The 22545-nt window shown below is 42.4% G+C and overlaps 1 protein-coding gene across 4 annotated transcripts in view; it reads right to left on the bottom strand.

The window, feature by feature from the left end:
* Positions 1 to 22545, bottom strand: part of LOC140190969 (CSC1-like protein 2) — a 205201-nt gene that overhangs the window by 134796 nt on the left and 47860 nt on the right. For all 4 annotated transcript variants that reach the window (XM_072247993.1, XM_072247986.1, XM_072248012.1 and 1 more), the window contains exon 2: positions 2302 to 2485. In XM_072247993.1, coding sequence (XP_072104094.1) covers positions 2302 to 2463 — 162 coding nt within the window. In that variant the 5' untranslated portion in view covers positions 2464 to 2485. The remainder of the gene's footprint in view (positions 1 to 2301; positions 2486 to 22545) is intronic.

Genomic DNA, 22545 nt, shown 5'->3' with positions numbered 1-22545 from the left:
ACTTTCAGAATTTTACCAAAGCCCCCTCAAGATTAGTTACATTGCTCTAGATAATAATTATCAGGTGAGGAACTACATCTGTATGTGAAGGGGAGGTGTAGGAATAGTGGTGGGAGGAGTCAGTTATTTTGCCACTTGTATATTACCAGAACATATCAACTTGAAACATGGGCTTGTGATCCAATGCAAGGAAGCAGGAGGATATCAGGCTGCTGTCTAACTACTAATATATTCATTGCCAAGACACTCAACTGCTCAAACATTCTGTTAGCTAGATAATAATGGATACATTCCCTACCACTTAGTCTTTCTAGACATTGTGCATTTTTTGCATTGCAAAAGCTGACGACACCCAAACTGATTAAATGCCATTTGGAGATTGACAAACTGAATTCACTTTTCTGCCCAACTGATTAAATCTTCCTGCAGTCTTAAGAATTTTCCTCACTATCAACCACAGTTGTGTATAATTTGTAAATTTCTGCAGAGTGCTTCAAAGATGTATTTAAATGCTACAGAAAGACATTGGACTTTGAGTAATACATCTTCCAATGACAACATTTTTGAACCCACCACTTTATCATCAGCTCGAGTACCTAATTAAAACCCAATGCAACTCAAGCTGTGTCTGTGGCCAATTTTATCTACAAATTTATAGATAGATAGACAGACATACTTTATCGATCCCAGGGGAAATTGGGTTTTGTTACAGTTGCACCAAGAATACAGTATAAATATAACAATATAAAACCATAAATAATTAAATAATATGTAAATTAGGCCAGATGGAAATAAGTCCAGGACCAGCCTATTGGCTCAGGGCGTCTGACCCTCCAAGGGAGGAGTTGTAAAGTTTGATGGCCACAGGCAGGAATGACTTCCTATGACGCTCTGTGTTGCATCTCCGTGGAATGAGTCTCTGGCTGAATGTACTCCTGTGCCCAACCAGTATATTATGTAATGGATAGGAGACATTGTCCAAGATGACATACAACTTGGACAACATCCTCTTTTCAGACACCACCGTCAGAGAGTCCAGTTCCATCCCCACAACATCACTGGCCTTACGAATCAGTTTGTTGATTCTGTTGGTGTCTGCTACCCTCAGCCTGCTGCCCCAGCACACAACAGCAAACATGATCGCACTGGCCACCACAGACTCGTAGAATATCCTCAGCATCGTCCGACAGAAGTTAAAGGACCTCAGTCTCCTCAGGAAATAGAGACGGCTCTGACCCTTCTTGTAGACAGCCTCAGTGTTCTTTGACCAGTCCAATTTATTGTCAATTCGTATCCCCAGGTATTATTATTCAGGGGATATTGTAACCATTGGTAAGGTCAGCACCAATTGTCAACTCTTAATTGTCCTTGAGGTAGTGGTACTGACATTAACCTGCTGCAGGCTTTATGCTGCTTAGTAAGGAATTAAAGGATTGTATACATGTCAATAAGAGATACTGGCATAGTTGGACAAGGAAGACACTTGTGAGCTTAGACTAATGTCTTTAAAAAGCACTTAGCCTGGAATGATTAAGGCTTTATTTTCACTGGTGCACTTATAACCCCTAGCAGTTACCTCTGAAGGCTACATTGATAATACAATTCCCTATTGCTTTCAACATATCAGTTGCTAGAGGAAAAGTGTGTGTAAAGATCAAAACTCATTGTCTACCAGCAGCAGAGATCTCTAGCATTTGACATGTGTTACCTACTGCAGGCCTTGGAAAGAGACTAAAGACATCGCCACAAAATGCCCCACACCAGATTGCTAAAATCTGAGCTAGTCATGGAAGAGATTGCTGGATGGATGGAGGAAAAGGAGTATTGAGTACTCTCAAAGCCTCCTCTGAAAATTGAACATTCCTACTAATGCCTAAAAATTACAGGCTCAAACGTGGAGGAACAGCAACTGCACACAGTATTGAGACCCCAGCCTAATTAGAAGAAAAGCACCACATCAAACTACCCACTGACTCCGTCAGGCATTCCTGACTCACTGGTGGAAGAGTCAGAAGTTCTAACAATGGACTCCCAAGTATCTCAGAACCAGGAGGGAAGCAAGTCCTCCTCAATCCCCAGGGAATACTCAAGACCATACAGAGTTAGTAACTGGCCTCTGCCTGAAGTATTTGGTACCATTTGTGGTATCATCCTCATGGCTGTCTTGACAGTAAATTCCACATATAACCCATAAACACAAGCAAGATTAGCAGTAGCTTTTGAATTTAAAAAAAATAATAGTTGACAAAAACATGGAAATAGTAACATGCTGAATATACAAATCCAAAAATACACACATACCAAAAAGCACATAAAATCTAGTGCAAGCACAGTAGGAACACCTCCAAAGGGCAAGCCTTGCAGCACAGTACTTGTTATCCGAGCACTGTAGCAGTACTCCTTGGTTGAATTGGAATTCACTGTCACACTGGGGCTGGTGGTTGACTCTGAATTAAATGCCATCTTTATTTCTTCATTATCTTATCTGTAAAGAAAAGAAAGAAACCACTAAATATTTATTACAGCTTGTACATGCGTAATGACAAACAAATTCAACAAGTCCATCTCTTTTTGGTTACAAATCTACATTTCCATCAGATGCAAAGTAACATACAAAATGGTTGGGGTTGGAGGAAGGTATTAACAGTTTTTAATCTGTGAATGAAATCACTTGCAAAAGTGAAATGATACAATACTTTTTATTCACCCCTTCCCCCAGATGTTTTATTGTTTTACAACACTGAATCACAGCAGATTTAATTTAGCTTCTTTTTTTGACACCTATCAAAAAATTCAGTTAATTTAACCAAATACTTTCTGCCTTCTACAAATCCCAATTCAAGTATTTGTTTTCTTCCTCCAGTTATTGTTTCTAAGACCGTGTTTATCATCAACATTACACTCACCAGATGCAATTTAATGTGGATAAATGTGAGGTTATCCACTTTGGTGGCAAGAACAAGAAAACAGATTATTATCTGAATGGTGGCCGATTAGGAAAAGGGGAGGTACAATGAGACCTGGGTGTCATTGTACACCAGTCATTGAAAGTGGGCATGCAGGTACAGCAGGCGGTGAAAAAAGCGAATGGTATGCTGGCATTTATAGCAAGAGGATTCGAGGAGAGGAGCAGGGAGGCACTACTGCAGTTGTACAAGGCCTCGGTGAGACCACACCTAGAGTATTGTATGCAGCTTTGGTCCCCTAATCTGAGGAAAGACATTCTTGCCATAGAGGGGGTACAAAGAAGGTTCATCAGATTGATAAACGCAAACAACAGGAATTCTGCAGATGCTGGAAATTCAAGCAACACACAAAGTTGCTGGTGAACGCAGCAGGCCAGGCAGCATCTCTAGGAAGAGGTACAGTAGACGTTTCAGGCCGAGTCCCTTCGTCAGGAAGGGTCTCGGCCTGAAACGTCGACTGTACCTCTTCCTAGAGATGCTGCCTGGCCTGCTGTGTTCACCAGCAACTTTGATGTGTGTCACCAGATTGATTCCTGGGATGGCAGGACTTTCATATGATGAAAGACTGGATCGATTAAGCTTATACTCTCTGGAATTTAGAAGATTGCGGGGGGGATCTTATTGAAACGTATAAAATTCTAAAGGGATTGGACAGGCTAGATGCAGGAAGATTGTTCCCGATGTTGGGGAAGTCCAGAACGAGGGGTCACAGTTTGAGGATAAAGCAGAAGCCTTTTAGGACCGAGATGAGGAAATACTTCTTCACACAGAGAGTGGTGAATCTGTGGAATTCCTTGCCACAGGAAACAGTTGAGGCCAGTTCATTGGCTATATTTAAGAGGGAGTTAGATATGGCCCTTGTGGCTAAAGGGGTATGGAGAGAAGGCAGGTATAGGGTTCTGAGTTGGATGATCAGCCATGATCGTACTGAATGGCGGTGCAGGCTCGAAGGGCCGAATGGCCTACCCCTGCACCTATTTTCTATGTTTCTATGTAACTAATGAGAATGTCCTTTTGAACAATTTTGAGTTCCACTTTACAAACCTGTCATATTTTTTTCCGCTAAGGGAGGGAAACTGCAACCATCCATTCTGAGCATTGATAGCGGCATTACTGATCAATTAACCTCACCCATGACCCCTGCCATTTCTGTTTTTGTTGATAATTTTCCATCAATAGTTCAATAAATACTGCTATTTAGAACTAATTATTCTATTCTTAACTTGCATCAATTGTTGTCTAATATTCTATTCTTAGTATCCACAAATGAATTGCAATCCAGAAATTAGTTTCTTGGTTTCCTTCCATGTTAACCATCATTGTCTCATCATATTTTGCCTCTCCCACATTCTCTCTTACTGAGTCTGGTTAACCTGGCTTTCTCAAAGAGTTCACGTGGCACTCATCCCACTGTCAGAACAGTTTAAGCCCTCACAAACAACATCAGTGAATATCCCTAGTTGAGGTGCAACCCATTCATGTTAAAATTTTTACTTCTAGTGAAGGGTCGCATTGTTCAAGGTCAGGGCATGTGGCCAAGAGCAAAAGATGCAAATTGTTAGGATCATGAAATATTAAAAATCCCTTGTTTGAGCAGCCACAAGCAAGAAATCTTAGCACTTAAAATTGTGCGGACAATAATCACTAAACCGAATATTCCATCTGTTACTGTATTGTAGCTTTATGTACTTTCAAATGATAGTATATGCACAGAATCTTTCTGCTGAAGACAGATGGATGATTCTAAAATAGCTGAAGATAGCACGATTCCAAAATAGTGTCTTTCGCCATCAGACTGCATTTTAGCTCTGTTAGAAATGATTCAGCAATTAAGTCATCAGTGTGACTCAGCAGTGGGCAGCAGGATTTAATATTGGGCAACAACAAACATACTATAATGTTATTACAGGCAAAATGTTATCAAAACAGGGCTGGAGCTAGAGGTACAGGATGATGACAGCATATGTGCAGAAAAGGAATGGGTGGGATAGCTGGGGATGGGCTTCAGTGCTCCTTTTAACGAAGATTTATTAAGAAGTGGTTCTGCTCCCATAAGGAATGGTTCCGAAGGACTGAAAAATTGCACATGTCACTCCACTCTAAGAAGAGAGGGATGCAGAAGAAAATAATTATATGTCAGGTAGCCTGACTCCAGTGATTGTAAAGATCTGAATCCATTATCAAGAATGCGATTTAGGGGCACATGACAAAATAAGCTGAAGTCTGCATGGTTTCCTCAAGGGGAAATCTTGCCCGACAAATCTGTTGAAATTCTTTGATCAGGGCAGACAAAAGAGAGTCAGTAGATATTGTTTAATTGGATTTTCAGAAGGCCTTTGACAAGGTGCCATACATGAGGCTGCTTATTAGGAGTCCATGGTATTACAGGAAAGATAAAAGATTGGCTGACAGGTAGGAAGCAAAGGGGCCTTCTCTGCTTGGCTGCTGGTGACTAGTGGTGTTCTGCAGGGATTGGTACTGGGAATGCTTCTTTTCCCATTACATGTCAATGATGTGGACGAAGGAACTGATGGCTTCATCAGCAAGCTTGCGGATGATACAAAGATAGGTGGAGAGGCAGGTAATGTTAAGAAAGCAGAGTATCTGTAGAGGACTTAGACAGATTGGGAGAATGGGCAAAAAAGTGGCAGATAGAATATAGTATAGGGAAATGCATGGTCATGCACTTTGGTAGAAGGAATGAAGGCATAGACTATTTTCTAAATGGAGAGAAAATTCAAAAATCAGAGGTGCAAAGAGTCTTGGGAGGTCCTGAAAGGTTAACTTGCAGGTTGAGTTGGTGGTTAGGAAGGCAAATACAATGTCAGCATTCATTTCAAGGACTCAAATGCAAAAAAAGCAAGAATATAATGTGGAGGCTTTGTAAGGCAATGGTCAGACCGCACTTGGAGAATTTGTGGACAGTTTTGGGCCCCTTATTTAAAAAAATGTGCTGTCATTGGAGAGGGGCCAGAGGAGGCTCATGAGAATGAACAGGGAAGAGATGCAGAAGCATTAAGACTAGTACTTCTGCACCGGGTAACAGCTTCTTCCCTCAGGCTGTCTATTGTTTAACTGTGCTGCACACTACATGCTTTTGAACTATAATTTGTTAACTAATCATTGTAATATTTTGTTTTTTGTGCTGTGTGTGATATGTTTTGTGCATACACAGTGGTCCAGAGGAACATGGTTTTGTTTGGTCAGATGCCAATAACCATGAATTTGAACATTACTGTATCATTCCCATTGTAATGAATACATTTGGAAAAGAGATGATTAAAACCAGGAAAAATCCTAGTCTTTCCAAAGTATTTGAGTTGCTTTCTGGTAAAGTTGGTAGATGTAGCTAGTGAACTATAGCCATAGTGGTAGTTGGCCAGCAGTTTCTATTGGATCAACTTAGGCTTACTTTAACTATGGCTGAGAAGATGCTATTTATAGCAGCTTTAATTAACAGCTTCCTCTCCCTCATTATCAGTAATGAAAGCCTCGCTTCTCATTTCATGAGCCAAAACATAATTATTTAAAGAACAAGACTGAAATCTCAGCATGTTCCATACGGAAACTTTGCTTAGTGGTCAGTAGTGCATGGAAATCAAATATCTTTAATTGGTTTTAAAGTGATTATTTAATAAAACAATTCAACATTAAACAGGTAGGATGCAGCCTGCAACAATAGAGAATATTTCACAAATGACAAATCAAAAGTTCATTTCTTCTTTACACCTGTAAAGAATGTGTCTGGAGAAGAGATGACTGAGAATCAGGAAAGATCGAAGTTTTTCAAAATAATGCCTTTGAATGCACATAATCAATTTGCTTTTTGTTGGCTTTCGTTCATTCAGCTGTTCACCCTTCACACAGATTTTCTGGATGCAGCACTAATGTTGATTTCTCTTGTAAATAGGAATACATTTCAGAGCAATCTAAACAAGGACCTTTAATTTTCATTGGGCTTTAAAGTAGAAGGACTCATTGATACATAACACAAGTTTGGAGTTTAAAAGATTAGTGATGATCTTATTGACAACCAACATCCTGACAAAGTGAAACATTCAGTCCTGAGAGTACATTTACTTGAAGAATTTAGAACTGATAGATAGTTTTCAGAATAAAGGGTTCACCATTTCACCACCCTGGACATTCGCTTCTCCCCTCTCCCACTGGGCAGAACACACAAAAGCCTGAAAGCACATACCATCAGGCTCAAGGACAGCTTTTATCCTGCTGATCGAAGATTATTAAACAGTCTCCTAGTATGACAAGATGGACTCAACCTCATTAAGGCCTTGCACCTCATCACCTGCCTGCACTGCACTTTGCAGTAACTATATGCAGCATTTTATTATTACTTTTCCCATGTACGATGTGAAATCCATATTAATCTATATGGATGCCATGTAAAACAAAGCTTTTCACTGTACCTTGGTACATATGACAGAAAATAAATAAACCAATAAACTTGAGTGGAGCTTTGAAGAAATGAAAGATTTTTGTCTTGTGTATATGAAATACAAAATGTGAAATGTCTTAATTCATTCATAGGGTAGGGATATCATAGGCAAGGTTAACATCTACCGACCATTTTCAATTGCATTAAGGCAGTGAGCCAACTCCTTCTATGACAGAAGTCTTATGGTAAAACACTGGCAGGTGAGGAGATCCAGATTTTCACCCAGTATTGAAATTTCTATGCCAGGAACGCCTGAAAAATCTCTGATAGTGCTCTTGATTGCCTCTGTTTTTTTCTCCCCCAATCATCCATTCACCATTTCTAGATTCAATTTGTAACCATCTTACTACCAATTATCACTAGACCCTCTGGAGAGTTGTATCTGATTCACATTCAATACAATTTTACTGGGATTCTCCAATGTAACATTTGATCTAACAACACACACACACAAAGTGGTGGAGGAACTCAGCAGGCCAGGCAGCATCACTGGAAAACAGTACAGTTGACGTTTCAGGCCAAGACCCTCAGCAGGACTGGAGGGAAAAAAAAGTAGATTTAAAAGGTAGCTTTATTTGGTATTGTTGGAGGAAAGCATATTATTTTGGAGAAATCTGATTTGCACATTTTGGCTTTTATTTCTGTTATGGCTAGGAGGGCGCTCTTGCTTAAATGAAAAGATGCGGTCCCGCCTACTCACGTTCAATGGCTGCGTGATGTCATGTCATGTTTAACTTTAGAGAAGATTCAGTGTTCAATTTCTGAATCTAATCAAGACTTTCAAATATTGTGGGGACCTTTTTTGAACTATTTTCAAAACCTCTGATTTGCCGTCAAAGCACAGGTGATGGCTAATAATACTTTTTTTCTTTTTTCTTCTTTACTAATGAGCTTCGGTCTTGGTAGTGGGTCAGATTTTTTTCCATATAATAAATTACTATATTTCAATATTATGAATAAATCAATTTGTATGAATATAGAGTAAGGAGTTTGTATGTGTGATTCAGTATAATGTATTTGATATATTTCTTTTTTCTTGAACTCTGTATTCTCCTATGTAGAAAGTTAATTAAAAAATATTGAAAAAGATTTAAAAGGCGGAGAGAGGAGGGAGAGACATCAGGTGGTAGGTGAAACTGGGAGAAGGGGTGAAGTAAAGAGCTGGGAAGTTGATTGGTGAAAGAGATACAGGGCTGGAGAAGGGGGAATCTAATAAGAGAGGACAGAAGTCCATGGAAGAAAGAAAAGTGGGGAGGAGAACCAGCAGGAGGTGATGAGCAGGCAAGGAAATAAGGTGAAAGATGGAAAAGGGGATGCGGAATGGTGAAGGAGTTGGGGGAAGGGTATTACTGGAAGTTTGAGAAATTGATGTTCATGCCATCAGGTTGGAGGCTACCCAGATAGAATACAAGTTATTGCTCCTCCAACCTGAGTGTGGCCTCATCATGACAGTAGAGGCGGACATGGATTGACATATCGGAATAGGAATGGGAAGTGGAATTAAAATAGGTGGCCACTTTCTTGCTTTGTCTGGCAGATGGAGTGTAGGTGCTCGGAGAAAAGGTCTTCCAATCTACGTTGGGTCTCACTGATATACAGGAAGCCACAATAGGAGCACTGGACACAGTATATGACCCCAACAGACTCACAGGTGAAGTGTCGCCTCACTTGGAAGGACTGTTTAGAGCCTTGAATGGTAGTGAGGGAGGTAGTGTAGGGACAGGTGTAGCATTTGTTCCACTTGCAAGATCAATCATTGCTTGGATAGCAAGCCTTTGCTTTGATAAGACTTGACTTCACATTACTCTGGTTACTATTCCAGTGATTCAGAATAGGTAGTTGCAGCAATAACTGGCTGCATTTGATGTCTGGATTTTTGTTGACAGGATAGATCTAGGGAACTATTTCCTTACAGGTGAATGTCAGTGTGTTGGAGTGACCTAGTGGTAAGAGCAACAAGTTCTAGAGTACAGAGACTGAACACCAGTCAAGATACTGTCGGAGCCCATTGTCTTTTCTCAAATGGATTTAGTATGGCAGGGTGATAAGTAAAGCAAATCAAATTGGCTGAAAGCATACAAGATTCCTGTGGTGGTAGGAACCTTGTATCCATTCAGTATTTCTGCCTTAAGGATGTTACAGTGCTTTAGCGTTCACTTTGGCACTGAAATACAATGATGCTCATTGTGCTCCTGTTGTAATTGTTCACCATCACTCATGGTAGGGCGTACCAGGACTGTGCAGTTTTGATACGATTCACTTATTGTGGAATTACTCAAGTCTATAGAATACCTGTTAGCACATATGAAAACCTTGCACAGATTCACCACCTCATTTAGGTTCTCATTTCTCTTTCTCTACACTGTCGCTGTATTCTGGATTTCTTGACAGAGACCACTGTCAGTCCGTGTTGGCAGGAACATCTCTGACTCCATCACACTGAGCACTGGATCCCCACAAGGCTGTGTGCTTAGCCCATTGCTGTTTACATTGCAAACACATGACTGTGCAGCCAGATTCAAGGAGAACCTGATCATTAAATTTGCTGATGATACCACAGTGGTGGGGCTCATCAGCAAAGATGATGAAACAATGTACAGGGAGGTCAAACACCTAGAGAGCTGGTGCAGTGATAACAACTTGATGCTTAATGTCACCAAAACCAAGGAGATGATCGTTGATTTCAGACGGTTTCAGCCTGAGCACACACCCCTCAACATCAGCGGCTCCACAGTGGAGAGAGTGGAAAACATCAAGTTCCTTGGGGTGCAGATCTCGGACAATCTCACCTGGTCCAGGAACACCACTGGGCTTGTGAAACTGGCCCAGCAGAGATTGCACTTTCTGAGGAAGCTTAAACAAGAATCACTCCCCGCTAACATCTTAACTACATTCTACAGAGGCGTGGTTGAGAGTGTGCTGACCTTTTGCATCACAATCTGGTAATCCAGCTGCAGTGCTGTCGACAAAAAAGCCTTGCAGAGGGTGGTTAGGGGAGCAGAGAAGGTTACTGGGGTCTCCCTACCTTCTGTCCAAGACCTCTTTCAGAGTCGATGCCTCCAGAAGACATGGTACATCATTAAAGACCCCTCACACCCTCTCCATGAACTGTTTGCTCTTCTGCCATCAGGGAAACGTTACAGGAGCATCAAAACTAAAACCACAAGGCTACTAAACAAACAACAGGAATTCTGCAGATGCTGGAAATTCAAGCAACACACATCAAAGTTGCTGGTGAACGCAGCAGGCCAGGCAGCATCTCTAGGAAGAGGTACAGTCGACGTTTCAGGCCGAGACCCTTCGTCAGGACTAACTGAAGGAAGAGCTAGTAAGAGATCTGAAAGTGGGAGGGGGAGATTCAAAATGATAGGAGAAGACAGGAGGGGGAGGGATGGAGCCAAGAGCTGGACAGGTGATTGGCAAAAGGGATATGAGAGGATCATGGGACAGGAGGTCCGGGGAGAAAGACAAGGTGGGGGGGAGCCCAGAGGATGGGTAAGGGGTATAGTCAGAGGGACATAGGGAGAAAAAGGAGAGAGAGAGAAAGAATGTGTGTATATTGTTACGTACCCCGTAACTGGGTTGCCAAACCAGCAGGAATGGACCACTTAGTTGGAACTCGTTTCTGCATACCTCGACACGGTTTTACCACTCCTTGTTCAATCCCTTCCGACCTATGTTCGTGACACTTCTCACACTCTTAAACTTTTCGATGATTTTAAGTTCCCTGGCCCCCACCGCTTTATTTTCACCATGGATGTCCAGTCCTTGTATACTTCCATCTCCCATCAGGAAGGTCTCAAAGCTCTACGCTTCTTTTTGGATTCCAGACCTAATCAGTTCCCCTCTACCACCACTCTGCTCCGTCTAGCGGAATTAGTCCTTACTCTTAATAATTTCTCCTTTGGCTCCTCCCACTTCCTCCAAACTAAAGGTGTAGCTATGGGCACCCGTATGGGTCCTAGCTATGCCTGCCTCTTTGTTGGGTTTGTGGAACAATCTATGTTCCGTGCCTATTCTGGTATCCGTCCCCCACTTTTCCATCGCTACATCGACGACTGCATTGGCGCTGCTTCCTGCACACATGCAGAACTCGTTGACTTTATTAACTTTGCCTCCAACTTTCACCCTGTCCTGGTCCATTTCCGACACCTCCCTCCCCTTTCTAGATCTTTCTGTCTGTCTCTGGAGACAGCTTATCCACTGATGTCTACTATAAGCCTACTGACTCTCACAGCTATCTGGACTATTCCTCTTCTCACCCTGTCTCTTGCAAAAATGCCATCCCCTTCTCGCAATTCCTCCGTCTCCGCTGCATCTGCTCTCAGGATGAGGCTTTTCATTCTAGGACGAGGGAGATGTCTTCCTTTTTTAAAGAAAGGGGCTTCCCTTCCTCCACTATCAACTCTGCTCTTAAACGCATCTCCCCCATTTCACGTACATCTGCTCTCACTCCATCCTCCCGCCACCCCACTAGGTATAGGGTTCCCCTGGTCCTCACCTACCACCCCACCAGCCTCCGGGTCCAACATATTATTCTCCTTAACTTCCGCCACCTCCAACGGGATCCCACCACTAAGCACATCTTTCCCTCCCCCCCCTCTCTGCATTCCGCAGGGATCGCTCCCTACGCAACTCCCTTGTCCATTCGTCCCCCCCATCCATCCCCACTGATCTCCCTCCTGGCACTTATCCGTGTAAGCAGAACATGTGCTACAGATGCCCTTACACTTCCTCCCTTACCACCATTCAGGGCCCCAAACAGTCCTTCCAGGTGAGGCAACACTTCACCTGTGAGTCGAGTGGGGTGATATACTGCGTCCGCTGCTCCCGATGTGGCCTTTTATATATTGGCGAGACCCGACGCAGACTGGGAGACCGCTTTGCTGAACATCTACGCTCTGTCCGCCAGAGAAAGCAGGATCTCCCAGTGGCCACACATTTTAATTCCACATCCCATTCCCATTCTGACATGTCTATCCACTGCCTCCTCTACTGTAAAGATGAAGCCACACTCAGGTTGGAGGAACAACACCTTATATTCCGTCTGGGTAGCCTCCAACCTGATGGCATGAACATCGACTTCTCTAACTTTCGCTAAGGCCCCACCTCCCCCTCGTACCCCATCTGTTACTTATTTTTATGCACCCATTCTTTCTCTCACTCTCCTTTTTCTCCCTCTGTCCCTCTGAATATACCTCTTGCCCATCCTCTGGGTCCCCCCCACCCCCCCGCTCCTGGTCTTTCTTCCCGGACCTCCTGTCCCATGATCCTCTCGTATCCCCTTTTGCCTATCACCTGTCCAGCTCTTGGCTCTATCCCTCCTGTCTTCTCCTATCATTTTGGATCTCCCCCTCCCCCTCCAACTTTCAAATCCCTTACTCACTCTTCCTTCAGTTAGTCCTGACGAAGGGTCTCGGCCTGAAAAGTCGACTGCACCTCTTCCTACAGATGCTGCCTGGCCTGCTGCGTTCACCAGCAACTTTGATGTGTGTTGCTTGAATTTCCAGCATCTGCAGAATTCCTGTTGTTTCCACTTAGTTGGAGTCTGGTTTAACAGAAACTAATAAAATTTTATTAAAGAAACAAGTAACACAGTACTCCAATTGCAAGGATATAAATGCAACAGGTTAGCAATGATAAAACACACACGTAAACAGAACTAGGGTAATAGGAATCAACCAAGCTCTATCACAGTCTAGGAGTAAAATGATCAGTCTCAAGTGACGCAGAGTTCAGTTCAGCTTAGTGCAGTTCGCAGTAATCGCTGTTGTGCCATTGGAGAGAGAGAGGGAATGCAAATTTTGATTCAAGCAGACCTTTGATGTTCTTCGCAGTTAGCTTTCGGGCAAACCCTTTTATGTCTTCTGTGGTCACCGACTGTGACTCCCCCCCGTTCCGGATACGACCGTTCTTCCGCGGTGAACCCAGCACCCAGGCAAGGGCGAACACACACATCAGGTTCCCGCCGATCGTACCTTTTCACCCTGTGTGTCTATGGTCGGTTCCCGCGACCAGACCTCCCAACTCCCACCAACTTATGGGGGCACACTGCTCTTTCAGGGTCTCGTCATCTCATGATCTCGTGGTGTGTCATGCCTTAGCGAACCTGTTTTTTTTATCCCCCTGCTGGGATATCGCCTGTCCATCAAACTTCAAACAGTTCAGGTTCAAAGCAACCGGTCTGTCAATATTCTGAAATGTGTTTCTTTCTCGTTAATCTCTCTCTTCTCTCTTATTAGCATTTTGAATGTTTCTCCATTGTCTCACTTATCTCTCTCATCAGCATCAATCTTCTGATGACTTGGTTTGTCATCACAATATAAATAAATAACGGATGGGGTACGAGGGGGAGGTGGGGCATTAGCGGAAGTTAGAGAAGTCAATGTTCATGCCATCAGGTTGGAGGCTACCCAGACGGAATACAAGGTGTTGTTCCTCCAACCTGAGTGTGGCTTCATCTTTACAGTAGAGGAGGCCGTGGATGGACATGTCAGAATGGGAATGGGATGTGGAATTAAAATATGCGGCCACTGGGAGATCCTGCTTTCTCTGGCGGACAGAGCGTAGGTGTTCAGTAAAGCGGTCTCCCAGTCTGCGTCGGGTCTCGCCAATATACAGAAGGCCACATCGGGAGCACCGGACGCAGTATATCTCTCACTAACTCTTCCTTCAGTTAGTCCTGACGAAGGGTCTCGGCCTGAAACGTCGACTGTACCTCTTCCTAGAGATGCTGCCTGGCCTGCTGCGTTCACCAGCAACTTTGATGTGTGAGGCTACTAAACAGCTTCCTCCCACAGGCAGTCAGACTGCTAAATAGCTGCTCTACCTGACCCTGCTTTGGACACTTTTAACTTACATTGGACACTCATAACTTGATTTTAACTGACATGTGGCTGTTGTGTTTTACTATTTATTGTTACGTTTATTATTTAGTGTTGCGTTTGTTATGTTACCATTGCACTGCTCCTGGGAAACGCTGTCTCATTCTGCCCTGCAGAGCTGATGTACGGTTAGAATGACAATAAAATTTATTGAATCTTTGAATCTTGAATAAACCAGAACTGGATTCCTTAACCTCATGGCAATGCGAGTACTGACTAACCCAACACAAGACCAAAGTGGAATACTACACCTGGATAAGGAAAGAGGTGCATTGGAGGTAGTATGAAGAAGATGCGCTGTTAATTCCAGTAATGAATGGGGTGATTGATGAAGGTTAAGCAGGTTAGGCCTAAATCCACTGCCTGCTCTTCTTGTTAACCTCCAATCTTATTGAATCATCTAAGAGTTTGAGGGGTACTGACAGGATTGTTAAGAGCATTTTCCCTTAGCTGGATGAATCTAGAACTGCAGAGGTGGCAAGATCTCAGAATTAGGAGTTGTTTATTTAAGAGAGATGAGAAGGAATTTCTCCTCTCACAAAGTTCTGCATAGTTCCGTAGATCTTACTAGATAACTTCAGGAGTCATTGAATATATCCAATGCATAAAATTAACAAATGCTACCAGGGAATCAAGGTGTATAGGGAGGAGAAAAGTGGTTGAAGCCGAGAATGGATCAGCTATGATCTTACTGAATGGCAGAGCAGAATCAGAGGCCAAATAGATTACAGCTGCTCCTATTATATAATACAAGAACACAAGTAAAAGCCCCTCTCCACAGTATACATCACCTGCAGCACACTAGTCATAGACTCCAGCACAGAAACAAGTCCTTCCGCCCATCTAGGCCAATGCTGACCTGTTTATTTGACTAGACCCATTTACCCACAACCCTCTCATCCATGTAATTCTTTCTTGAAGTAGTAAAATAATTCCATTTTCAATCCGTGTTTCTGACAACTCCAAGCCTGAATGCTTGAAAGCAGAATGAGCAAAACAATTTGAAATTTCAAATACACACACACGTGTGTGTGTGTGTGTGTGTGTGTGTGTGTATATTTGAAATTTCAAATTGTTTATATATATACACACACATATATATATATATATACACACACACACACATATATACACATACATTATACATACATATATGCATACATACGTATACACACATATATATACATACATACACATACACACAACACACACACTGCGTATAAAACGTATTCACCCTTCTTGGACGTTTACACGTTTTATTGTCTTACATTATATCACAGTAGATTTAATTTGGCTTCTTTTAACACCATCAACAGAAAAAGACTCGTCAAAGTGAAAACAGATCTCTACAAAGTGATCCAATTTAATTAAAAGTATAAAACAATAATTAATTGCATAAGTATACACCCCCTTTAATATGACACACCAAATGGTGTAGCAAATAGGTTTTAGATGTCACACAATTAGTAAAATGGAGATCACCATATGAGGTCAAGGAGGTTCAATTGATTGTAGTAAAAATACACCTGTATCTGGAAGGTTCAACTGTTGACGAGTCAGTATCCTGGCATTAACTACACCATGAAGACAAAAGAACATTCCAAGCAATTCCATGAAAAGGTTATTGAAAATTACAAGTCAGGAAAAGGATATAAGAAAATTTCCAAGTTACCAAATATCCCTTGGAGTACAGTTAAGTCAAACATCAAGAAATGGAAAGGTCAAGGTAGCCAAGGTAAGATCATTCTTGATACTTCGAGACTCAAAAGACCCTGTCATCAAGAACACCCAGCTGGATGTGACATCAGGCAGGAAGTGGTCAGCCAACGTAGCAGTTGATGAGGTACAGTCTAGATTGAAGCACAAGGAGATGGTTGGGGCTACCCAGCTAGGCTGCCAGGGACTTGGATGGACAACCCACAAGTGGTGGTCATCTTCTACAGGTAAGGAGTGCTGTGAGCTTGTAACACAAAAAATACGAGAGGTAGAAGAGGAGAAGAGATTAGCTAAAACAGGTGGCCTGGTCAAACAAGGGGCTTGGACCTGGTGGGAAAGTGCTGAACAACAACATCTATCTTGGAATGTTCTGTGGCAGATGGGACCGCTCCACATTTCTTTTCTATGCAGAGCAGCATACGATCTGCTCCCAACACCTGCCAACCTCAGCACCTGGTATGAAGATAAGAGACAGGTGTGCTGCTTGTGGTAAGAAGGGAACACTTCAACATATTTTGAATGCATGCAGAGTCAATCTTTCCAATGGCATGTACACTTGAAGGCATAACAATGTTCTTAAAATTGTAACAGAAGTGGTTGAGCAGAGAGTACTGCAAAACAACTTCTCATGCCCCATGCTGCACAGAACATCGCATATCATTTGTGAAAGAAGGCTCCAAGTCAAGGGTGTACAGCGCAGGCCCACGATCAAGCATACTTTCTTCAGCCAACGATTGGTGTGCCAAGGCTGACCTGGATGGGAAGGGCAGTTTCCCGGAGCAAACAGCTTTCACCACATTGCGTCCAGATATAATCGTATGGTCTGACACCAGCAGAGAAGTGGTTATTGGTGAACTCACAGTCCCCTGGGATGACAACATCGATGAAGCCCATGAGCGCAAGTTAACCAAGTATGCAGAATTAAGATCAGAGTGCAGATACAGAGGGTGGAAGGTCTCATGCTATTCATTTGAAGTAGGCTGCTGTGGCTTTATTGTATTCACTTTCCAGAAATGGCTGTGTGACCTTGGCTTCAGTAGGAGAGATCAAGTCAACCAGCAGGGCTGTAGCTCAGGCAGCAGAGACAGGATCATCATGGGTGTGGACCAAGTACATCCAGAGGGGCAGATAGTTGGACAGTGCATCCATCTTTTGCAAACCCTTCAGTAGTTGCATAGACATCTGAAGAGTAGACTATCTGTTGGATGGAAGCAACTGACAACTCCGATAGACGCCAAGTTTTTAAGCTCACCAGTGGGAGGTGGTGCTTTAGCACTGCTGGCCCACCACCTTGAGGGAGTCTTGGTTATAAGTGGGCCAAAACTCCTGAAGACAGGTGGCAGATCAACTGATGATCCCACTGGTGATAGCACAGGACAGTTAACATCTTAGTCCAAGTGTATTTTAAATTCTTTGGCACAGCTGTAAATCTGCATACAGCAGGTCATCCTCAAAAACTGACTGACCATGCAAGAAGGGGACTAGTGAGGGAGGCCACCAAGACATCAATGACAACTCTGGAGGAGTAACAACTTCAGTGGCTGAGATGGGAGAGACTGTGCATACAACTGTTGCCCGGGTGCTTCACCAGTCACAGCTTTACAGGAAAGTGGCAAAGAGAAAGCCAGTGTTGGAAAAGAAAAACTCACATGAAATGTTGGCTAGAGTTTGCTAGAAGGCATACGGGAGACTCTGAAGTCAGTGGAAGAAGGTTCGATGGTCTGATGAAACCAAAATTGGGCCATCAGACTAAACGCTATGTTTGGTGTAAGCTATCCACTGCACATCATCCCTAGCATGAAAGGGGGTTTGGGGTGGCGGCTGTGTGTGTGCGCGTGCACACACACACAACATATACTTATAGTAGTTCCATTCTTAACAGGTTTAAAAACACAATGACATATTTACCAAACAATGTTTAACCACTGAATAAATCATTGGTCCTTGTGCTATCATTGGTCCCACCCCAACACCCTTCTATACCAATGTTTGAAGGTTACACGCTGCAGCAAAAGAATGATTTATTCAAAACCAGAGGTTCCCTTTGAATTAGTATCCATGGTAACTTTTTCCACACAGTTAAAGAAAATTGGATTCACCTGGTTTGAACTGTATCACACAAGTCAACTGGCAAAACAAAAATCAACTACAGTCGGCCCTCCTTATCTGCGAGGTCCGCATGCGCGAATTCAACCAACCGCAAATTGAGAAAACCCAGAAGTGCTCTTCCAGCACTTGTTGTTCGAGCATGTACAGACTTTTTTCTTGTTATTATTCCCTAAACAATGCAGTATAACAACTATTTTACATAGCATTTACATTATATTAGGTATTATAAGTAATCTAGAGATGATTTAAAGTATATGGGAGGATGTGCGTAGGTTATCGTGGATCGGGATTCAAAAAAAAACGGAAGTTCTCTTACTATTAAGTCGGAACAGATACATCCGATATTATTTAGCGTCAGTTAGTCGAACATTTGTCTTAGTATATAGTATATATTTTACCTTTCTATGCATATAAAACACTTAAGAAACGTATGTTTCAGCGCTGGGTCCTGAATTCGATCCAGTGACAGACTACTCCTGAGTGTGCTGTCCAACCCTGCCGGGTTGATGTGGAGGATCAAAAACCCAAAACCCAATAACTAAACCACTGCGTTGCTTAGTAATAATTGTAGCTTTCATCGGGGCAGAGCCCTTTCTCACTTTATCCTTTAAAATTGTTCCGATTGTTGACCGACTGTAGCCTAACACTTTTCCAATGACCGATGGTGTTTCACCTCTTTCTGATCACTTTATTATTTCCACTTTATTTTCAGTCATGATTGTGATTATTTTCAAGAACAGAAACACTGTGGATTCAGAGCTCCTCTGCCAGGTCTTAATGTCCACCGCACTGAACCAGGTTAAATAAGGTCCGGGGTTCCACTGGGTCCTAAGATCCACCGTATTATGACAGGTTGAATAAGGGACTTGAGCATCCGCGTTTTTTGGTATTTGCGAGGGGTCCCGGAACCAATCCCTCGCGGATAAGGAGGGCCGACTGTAATTTTTATTGAAACAGTGAAAGGGAAAGTGACCACTACTGATCATATATAACTTTCTGATATATATAAAAAAAAACTATGTCTGAATTTTTTTTCCCAGTTTTGTATCTTTCTCCATTTAAAGCAGGGGTTACTAATCTTTTTTATGCCATAGACCTGTACCATTAACTGAGGGGTCCGTGGACCCCAGGTTGGGAACCCCTGATTTAAAGTTACTACACATTGCTTCCAGTTGGGTATTTTAAATCTGAATAACTATTTGAGAAATAGTGTCTCAAATTTTTGGGTGTCATCATAATTTAACAGCCTCTATTGGATAATAGTGGAAGCAGTTATAATGAGCAACCCTTCACTCCCCCACCCCCAAATGAATGTTTCCGGCATTTTGTTTTTATATCAGATTTCTGGCAGATCATGTATTCCCCACTTTCTCCTGCACTATAATCTTGAGCCATCAATTCCTCTGCAACAATCTACACTTATGTGCAAGTTACAGTTTCTAAATATTTGGATGACATAACTTTCTAGTATTGTGAATTGCAAAGCAGTTCGTAATGCCGCAGGATATAAACAGCCTGGTAGAATGGGTGGTTCAAATTTAATGCACAGAAATGCTAGTGGATAGATTTTGGTAGAAAGAATGAGGAGCAACAACAAACTTTGATATTTTCAATCCAACTACTGAGAAATCCTGATGGTTTAGCACCTGACTCACTAGATAGCATTTGCCACACGCTACTCACCAGCATCCAATTTCCATACTCTTTAAACTTTTCTGGTTAACTGGAAAACCTGTTATAATTCATAGCAATTTTAAAAATTGTATGGTGTGCTAATCAAAATAACATTCAAATGTACGGAAAATCTGGCAATGTGGCATCAAAATTCTCAGTCAACTGTAGTTTAACTATAGAATAAAAGGAGGTGCAATGTCAGGGGTCCTGGAGTTTTGTGTGCAGTCACTGGAAGTGGCAAGGCAGATTTGGAAAGCATACAAAATTCTAGGCTTTATGAAGAGGCATGGAACATTAAACCAGGGAAGTCACACTGATTCCTTGAAAGTCCAGGTTTTGCTCAAGTTCAATTCTTCTTGGCGCGTCCTAGGAATATTGAGACATGGAGGTTGCACAGGTGATTTATGAGAATGGTGTTTAGGATAAGGGGCCACAGTTATAAGGAGACTCCAAGAGGACCACAACCTTGTTGTGGTTTGGAGGCTTGCATGCCTTAATGACTCAGAGAGCTATATTGGTTGGAGTAAATGCTTTGGCTCTTCATAAGGTCACCCATACCAAACAGGTCAAAGGGTAAGGGCCACACTAAGAGCAAAATAGAAAAGGCTGATGAATACAGAACTGAAGCCTAGAGAGAAAGTTCTTGGGAAGCTGAAAAGTTTGAGGTAGATAAGTCACCTGGACTAGATGGTCTACACCCCAGGGTTCTGAAAGAGGTGGCTGAAGAGACAGTGGAGGCATTAGTACTGATCTTTCAATAATCACTATTCTGGAATGGTTCCTGAAGACTGAAAAATTACAAATGTTACTCCACTCTTCAAGAAGGAAGAGAGGCAGAAGAAAGGAAATTACAGGCCAGTTAGTCTGACTTTAGTGGTTGGATAGATGGTTAAGGGTGTGGTTTTAGGGTACTTGGAGGCACATGATAAAATAGGCCAAGTTCAGCATGGTTTCCTCAAAGGAAAATCTTGCCTGACAAAATTGTTGGAATTCTATGAAGAACTGGCAAGCAGGATAGACAAAGGCGAATCAGTTGATGTTGTACTTGGATTTTCAGAAGGCCTTTGACAAGTACCACACATGGGACTGCTTAACAAGCTATGAGCCCATGGTATTACAGGAAAGATTCTAGCATAGATAAAGCAGTGGCTGATTGGCAGGAGGCAAAGAGTGGGAATAAAGGGAGCCTATTCTGTTGGCTACCAGTGACTAGTGGTGTTCCACAAGGGTCTGCGTGGGAACCGATTCTTTTTACTTTATATGTCAATGACTTAGATGGTGGAATTGATGGTTTTGTTGCAAAGTTTGCAGATGGTATTGAAGATAGGTAGAGGGGCAGGTAGTTTTGAGAAAATAAAGAGGATACAGGAGGACTTAGACAGATGAGGAGAATGGACAAAGAAATACTAGATGGAATACAGTGTTGGCAAGTGTATGGTCATGCACTTTGGTGGAGGAAATGAAAGGGTTAACTATTTTCTAAATGGAGAGAAATTACAAAAATCTGAGGTGCAAAGGGATTTGGGAGTCCTTGTGCATTATTCCCTGAAGGTTTATTTGCAGATTGAGTCTGTAGTGAGGAAGGTAAATGCAATGTTAGCATTGATATCAAGAGGACTGGAATATAAAAGCAAGAATGTAAATGTTGAGACTTTATAAAGCACTGGTGAGGCCTTACTTAGAGTATTGTGAGCAGTTTGGGCACCTTATCTTAAAAAGGATGTGCTGAAACTGGAGAAGGATCAAAGGCAGTTCATTTCATGAAAATGATTCCGGGATTAAACTGATTGTCATATGAAGATTGTTTGATGGCTCTGGGCCTGTATTCACTGGAATTCAGAAGAATGAATGGTGACCTAATTAAACCCATCAAATGGTGCAAGACCTTGATAGAGTGGATGTGGAGAGGATATTTCCTATGGTGGGACGGCCTGAGACCAGACAACACATCCACAGAACAAGGGCATCCTTTTAGAACGGAGATAAGGAGGATTTTCTTTAGCCAGAGAGTAGGAAAATCTGGAATTCACTGCTGCAGGCATTTGTGGAGGCCAGGTCTTTATGTTTATTTAAGGCAGAGGTTGATAGATTCTTGATTAGTTAGGCCATGACAAGATATGGGGAGAAGGGGCTGAGAGGGAAAATGGATCAGCCATGATGAAATGGCAGAGCAGACTTGATGGGCCAAATGGCCTAAATCTGCTCCTATATCTTATCTTAAGATATAGGTAGATGATCTTGTTGCACAGTTACAGATTGACAGGTATGACGTTGTGGGCATCACTGAGTCATAGCTGAAAGAAGATCATAGTTGGGAGCTTAACATCCAAGGATACACATCGTATTGAGGGGTCATGCAGGTAGGTAGAGGGGTTGGTGTGGCTCTGTTGGTAAAAAAAAATAAAATTAAACCCTTAAGATGTGATACAAGATCAGAAGATAGAATCCTTGTGGGTAGAGTTAAAAAACTGAAAGGGTAAAAACACCCTGATGGGAGCTTTATACAGGCCTCTGAACAATAACCAGGATACAAATTACAACAGAAGATAGAAATGGCATGTAAAAAGGACAATGTTACGATAGTCAAGGGGGACTTCAATATGCAGGTAGAGTGCGAAAATAAGGTTGGCACTGGATCCCAAGAAAGGGGATTTGTAGCATGCCAACAAGACAGCTTTTTAAGAGCAGCTTGTGGTTCAGCCCACTATGGGAAAGGCAACTCTGGATTTGGTGTTGTGTA

Source organism: Mobula birostris, chromosome 2 (genome assembly GCF_030028105.1).
Source record: "Mobula birostris isolate sMobBir1 chromosome 2, sMobBir1.hap1, whole genome shotgun sequence".
Lineage (NCBI taxonomy): Eukaryota > Metazoa > Chordata > Chondrichthyes > Myliobatiformes > Myliobatidae > Mobula > Mobula birostris.
This window is presented reverse-complemented; position numbering and strand designations above follow the sequence as displayed.